This window comes from Panthera uncia, chromosome C2, assembly GCF_023721935.1.
Source record: "Panthera uncia isolate 11264 chromosome C2, Puncia_PCG_1.0, whole genome shotgun sequence".
In the NCBI taxonomy this organism is placed as follows: Eukaryota; Metazoa; Chordata; class Mammalia; order Carnivora; family Felidae; genus Panthera; species Panthera uncia.
The window spans coordinates 78,991,442-78,997,806 of record NC_064810.1 but is presented as its reverse complement, the minus strand read 5'-3'; the positions used below and the strand labels follow the sequence as shown (position 1 = coordinate 78,997,806).

Genomic DNA, 6,365 nt, shown 5'->3' with positions numbered 1-6,365 from the left:
GTGGGAGAGAGCCAAAGCATAAGAGACTGTTAAAAACTGAGAACAAACTGAGGGTTGATGGGGGGTGGGAGGGAGGGCAGGGTGGGTGATGGGTATTGAGGAGGGCACCTTTTGGGATGAACACTGGGTGTTGTATGGAAACCAATTTGACAGTAAATTTCATATATTAAAAAATAAAAATAAAAATAAATAAAAATTAAAAAAAAATAAAAAAAATAAAAAAAGATTCTTTCTCTCTCCCTCTGCCCTTCCCCCCTTCTCTCTCATAAATAAATAAATAAATAAGCAGCCTATAGAATCCTGCTTTACTTTGCCATGTGAGCACTATCTATATACCACCACAGCCGACATCTTTTTTTTTTTTAATTTTTGCTTAATGTTTATTTATTTTTGAGAGAGAGAGAAAGTGCAAGCTAGAGAGGCGCAGAGAGAGAGGGAGACACAGAATCTGAAGCAGGCTTCAGGCTCCGAGCTATCAGCACAGAGCCCGACGCGGGGCTCGAACTCACAAACCACAAGATCATGACCTGAGCCTAAGTCTCGGTCACTTAACCAACTGAGCCACCCAGGTGCCCCCCACCTACTTCTTTATCAAAATCTGAGATCTGGAAGGAACTTTGGAGACTATCCTCTTTGACTTAGTCATCCCAGATGCACCTAACACGACTCCAGCAGGCTCTGAGAGTCAGGAGACTTGGGATCTGGGGCTGGCTCTGCCTTTCCAAGGTGTGGGGACTGCTTCGGCCATGCCCATCTACTCAGGGCCTCCTTTCTCTCACCTGCAAAGTGTAGGGTTGGACAAAATCACCTCTCCGGTCCCTTGCCGCCTGAGATGTCAGGACTTTACATCTGGAAAGCTCTCATCTAACTCAACACCTTTGCACTTTTTTCTTTTCTTTTCTCTTCTTTTTTTTCTTTTTTCTTTTCTTTTCTTTTCTTTTCTTTTCTTTTTTTATTGAAGTATAGTTGACACAACATTACACTAGTTTCAGGTATACAATATAGTGATAAGTCTACACATTATGCCGTCCATGTTACACATTATTATGTATGACTACCATCTGTCACCATACAATGCTATGACAATATCATTGACTGTATTCCCTATGCTGTGCCTTTCATCCCTGTGACTTATTCATTCCATAACGGGAAGCCCGTATCTTCCATCCCGTTCACCTGTATTGCACAACCTCCTCAGCTCCTCCCCTATAGCAGCCATTGGTTTGTTCTCTGTATTTATGATCTGTTTCTGCTTTATGTTTGTTTATTTGTCTCAGTTTTTAAATTCCACATTTAAGTGAAATCATATGGTATTGTCTTTCCCTATCTGACTTATTTCACTTAGCATATTACCCTCTAGCTCCATCCATGATCTCAATCTTTTGTATGGCTGAGTAATATTCCATTATATATATGCCAAATCTTTATCCAGTCATCTATCAATGGATGCTTGAGTTGTTTCCATACCTTGGCTATTGTAAATAATGCTGTATGAAACATATAGATGTGTATATCTTTTCACATTAGTGTTTTGGGATTTTTTGGCTAAATACCTGGTAGTGAATTGCTGGATCATATGGTATTTCTATTTTTACTTTTTTAAGGAAACTCCATACTGTTGTCTAGAGTGGTTACACCAATCGACATTCCCACTGACAGTGCAAGGGATTCCTTTTTCTCTACATTCTCATCAACACTTATGATTTCTTATCTTTTTGATTCTATCTGTTCTGACCGGTGTAAAATAATATATCTCATTGTGGTTTTGACTTGGATTTCCCTGATGATGAGTGATGTTGAGCACCTTTTCATGTGTCCTTTGGCCATCCATTATATTGTCTCCAGAAAAATGTCTATTCAGGTCCTCTGCTCATTTTTTAATTGGGTTATTTCTTTTTTGTTTTTTCTTGTGGTGTTGGGTTGTATCAGTTCTTTATATATTTTGTATACTAACCCTTTATCGGATATGTCGTTTGCAAATATCTTCTCCCATTCAGGAGGTTGCCTTTCCATTTTGATGATGACTTCCTTCACTGTGCAGAAGCTTCTTAGTTTGGTGTATCCCCAGCAGTTTACTTCTGCTTTTGTTGCTCTTGCCTGAGAATGTCAGAGAAAGGGCAATGTCAGAGGAATTACTGCCTATGTTTTCTTCTAGGAGTTTTATGTTTTCAGGCCTCACAGGTCTTTAAAGCACCTTCACTTTAAAGGTTTTATCTATTGTGGTGCCTGGGTGGCTCAGTTGATTAAGCGTCCCACTTGGGCTCATGTCATGTTCTCACGGTCCGTGAGTTCAAGCCCCACATCAGGCTCTGTGCTGACAGCTCGGAGCCTGGAGCCTGCTTCAGATTCTGTGTCTCCCTCTGTCTCTGACCCTCCCCCATTCATGCTCTGTCTCTCTCTGTCTCAAAAATAAATAAACATTAAAAATAAATAAATAAATAAATAAATAAAGGGTTTATCTATTATCTCATGACATGCCAGAAAAAAAATAAAGCAAATAAAAATACTAAAGTTACCAAAAATTAACGCACCACTCAGAGATAACCATTAACATTTTTTTTGAAAATGAAAAAAAGGCCTCTTGTTTTCTTGGTGTAAAAGAAATATATGTTTACTTTTTAACAAGACAACTCATAAACGTTTGTTTAGAAAACAAAGTGAGACAGGGGTACCTGGGTGGCTCAGTTGGTTAAGCATCCGACTTCAACTCAGGTCATGATCTCCTGGTTTGTGAGTTTGAGCCCCGCATTGGGCTCTGTGCTGACAGCTCAGAGCCTGGAGTCTGCTTCAGATTCTGTGTCTACTCCTCTCTCTGTCCCTCTTATGCTTGTGCTCTGTCTCTCTCTGTCTCTCAATAATAAATAAATGTTTTAAAAAAGTTAAAAAAAAAAAAAGAAAACAAAGTGAGACAGCTGTACCTGCACCACTGAAAGACAAGCATTTTAACAGCTTTGCTTTATAACTTTCCAGACTTCTAAAAGTCCTATGTATACCTATAAATTGGTTTCCACAAAAATGGGCTAATACTATGGATAATCTTGTAACTTACAAATACATATTTGTAAATATATTATGAACATTCTTCCAAGTAAATATTTATAACTTTCAGTGTTTTTAATAAATGTTTTGTTCTTGTTAAATCAAGATCGAATATTCATATCTGCATTGGGTCCCACACAAAGTATTTGTTGGAGCATTTGGATGAACCCTATGTGTCTTTGGTTGCTTTTTTTCAGGATGACCCTGAGACATTTTATTCCTTCAAGTACCAAATCAGGGAGGGAGACTGTTCTGTTCAAAGTGACAAAACATGGCAGGATTGTGACTACAAAGAATCTGCACAAGCTGTAAGTAGGTTGGTTGATGGTTCCCGAGCCCCCAGTTTTCTCCACCAAGACTGTCAGATTTTTCTTTTTTTAGAGCTAGAGATGTTAGTATTGTTAGGCCTCTTTGTAAGGAATGCATGTAAACCCTCCAATGTGTACAAAAGTCAGATGCTTGGTGTCTGTGTTCCCGTTCTCTGTATCAGAGCATGGAGACGCCAGCAGTTAAACAAAGAGAAAGCCCTCCATGAGAAGGGCACTCTAATGACCAATTAGGACAGCGGGCCAGTCCCCAAAGACACAACAGATCAACATTTGGGCCAAGATCAAGGGCTGGTGAGGGGAGATCACGGGTGCTTTACTTGCATCTGCCTGAGTGTAAATCCTCCTCTGCGTCCAACTAGCTGACCGCTCAGAACTGGTGTGCTGCCTCGTAAAGGGCAGCTAGCATTGCCTGCATCAGGTTGTTGGAGCATGAAATGAGATACAGTATGCAAAGAACCTTCTTTAATAGCCATGGCTATCTTCACCAAATGCCGAAGTGCCTGGCACAGCACGGCTTGATCGCTTGACCTTAATGACGGGGGAGTACGGACAGTGCCCAGAAGCAAGCCGTTCTCTCCACAGTCCCAGGATTCACCCCTTCATGTCACAACACTGGCGTCCTGCACATCATTTCAACGCTGAAATTGAAAGGGAAATCAAGAGGAGAGCTTAAGCTGGTTCTAAGGCACTGCATACATTTTGGTGAAAAGGAAACGTACTTCAAAACCTTGCCTTTATCCTGCCTCTCCTCCAATGTCTCGTGATTTCAGTGGCTTGTAAAAATAAATAAATAAATAATCGTTAGGCTACAAAAGCTCTCCTTCTGGTGCCTCAAAACTCGTTAGAAAATTTTTGGGGGCAAGTTTCAAAAAAAAGGGAAAGTCATATTGAGCCATAGTACTAGGTGTACTTCTCCATTTGAAAGATGAAGATAAATGGTCTCTCTCTCTCTCTCTCTCTTTCTTTTTCTTTTCTTTTTAGGCCACAGGAGAATGCTCCGCAACCGTCGGGAAGAGAGGGAATACAAAATTCTCCGTGGCTACGCAGACCTGCCAGATTACTCCAGGTAGCTGGCTCTACCTGGGGGGTGCTAGCCGGGGAGGAAATGAACCCTGTCAGTGTGGTGCCAGGAGCACAGCCTAGAAGAAGCCCCCTCCTGGTGGATGGTGGCAGCCTTGGGGGTGGGGCGGGGCCAGGGAGCTGCAGAGTCCAAGGTCAGGGCCAGGATCAGGCCAGTCATCCCCTCAGCACATCCCGACTCCCCTCCCGACTGCAGCATTGTATCCTCTGTGCGCAAAGGCTCTGAGAAGGGCTGAGAAGGCACAAGGGCTGCCTTCAATTATGGGCAAAGAGGGAGGGAGAAAAACATGGGCTTTGAGGTCAAACTTGGCCAGGAATCTTTCTGAGTTCTTCACCTTCTTGGCTTTCCTCTTCCATATCCAGTTCTTACAAGAAGTTGCTTTCAAAGAAAACCAGTCCAAAAGCAGAAAAGAACATACAAGTAATTAAAATCTTTTTTTGCTTGTTTGTTTGGAGTAGGTTTTGATTACGCAGTTTAAGGACTTTATCTCGGAGCATCTGGTTGGCTCAGTAAGTTGAGCGGCCAATTCTTGATTTTGACTCAGGTCATGATCCCAGGGTTGTGAGATTGAGCCCCCTGTTGGGCTCTGCACTGAGCAGGGAATCTGTTTCAAAATTCTCTATCTCTGTCTCTCGCCCTCCCCTGCTCTTTCTCTCTCTCCCTCTCACTCTCTCAAAAAACAAAAAAAAAACCCAAAAAACAAAAAAACAAAAAAACACTTTCTCTTGTAAGCAAACTTTATCATCCAGTACACGGCAATTGTATATAGTGAGCGGCAAAGCTTAGCCAAACATTCAGAATGTACTTCTCGGTCCACATCCCTCATCTGAAACCTTTGTAACCAGATGTGTTTCAGAATCAAAAGTCACAATCTTTCTTTTGATTTTAAAAACCTCTCTCTAGAAATGTTGGGGCAGGGTGGAAAATCACTGGGACACAGAAGAGACTCCACCTCTCTCCAGCCCCCCATTAGTCTCCCCTCCCCACCCCCAGTCACAGCTGCCTCAGAGGAGGCTGACCCGCCTCCTCTCTTCTCCATCTCCTTCTGCCTCTTGTTCATTGTTCTTTCTTCTTCCATCACTAGTTCTCTCTCCTTTCCCCTGTATTCCAGTTTTCTAACTTGCCCACCACTGTCACCATAACTGGGGGTCGCCATGACTACTCAGCGGGGAAGTCTTTATTGGGACACACACACTTCCAGAGAGACCAAGAAACAGTTGCAGGGACGGTTGTGTCCACCTGCTAATGATGGAGGACGGGCTGTAGAACACCGCCCACCCGGCCTCCTGATTCTGTTCTGGTGGCACTCGCTTGGGCAGGGAGAGCCCACTGGGCGAAGGGGCCTAGGACAGCCCCATGGCTCTTCCCCTTTCTACAGTGGGAGCTTCTACTAACCCATGGGTTAGGGCTATCTGTTAGGAACACTACTTTGTAATTTAATACAAAAGTACTTCTTTTTTAACATGTTACATTGGTTTATTACAATCCCCTCAGTGGTTCCCCATTCTCACAGCAGACCATGCTTAACCAAATTTAGAGGGTCTGTGAATACCCTGAAATTACGTGGAGAGCATTGTGAGTACGCGCATTTTCCTGCGGAGGGGCCGGGTTTTTCATCAGGCTCACGAGGGAGCCCAGGGGACTGGGAATATGGTTAGTAACCCTTGGCCTCCAAGGTGGGGCTTGGGCCCAGTAGCAGAGGACTCTCCACTGACTGTTCTGACCTCCATAGGCCCCCACTCCCCCACCCTCCTGCTTTAAGCCCTGGCAAAATGTATATACACCATGTCCCACTCTGCTGTCCCTGACTCAACTTGCTTTCTTGGGAGCTATCCTTCCTTCTCAGGCTTTATTGCTCATGTTGCCTGGTTGATCTTTTTTTTTTTTTTTTTTTTTTTTTTTTTTTTTTTTTTTTT

General features: G+C 42.9%; 1 protein-coding gene across 2 annotated transcripts in view; it reads left to right on the top strand.

Annotated features, from left to right (window-relative positions):
* The window catches only part of KNG1 (kininogen 1), a 28,834-nt gene that overhangs the window by 2,243 nt on the left and 20,226 nt on the right, over positions 1–6,365 (top strand). For both annotated transcript variants that reach the window (XM_049629531.1, XM_049629530.1), the window contains exons 2-3: positions 3,237–3,347; positions 4,350–4,434. In XM_049629531.1, the coding sequence (XP_049485488.1) occupies positions 3,237–3,347; positions 4,350–4,434 (196 nt within the window). The remainder of the gene's footprint in view (positions 1–3,236; positions 3,348–4,349; positions 4,435–6,365) is intronic.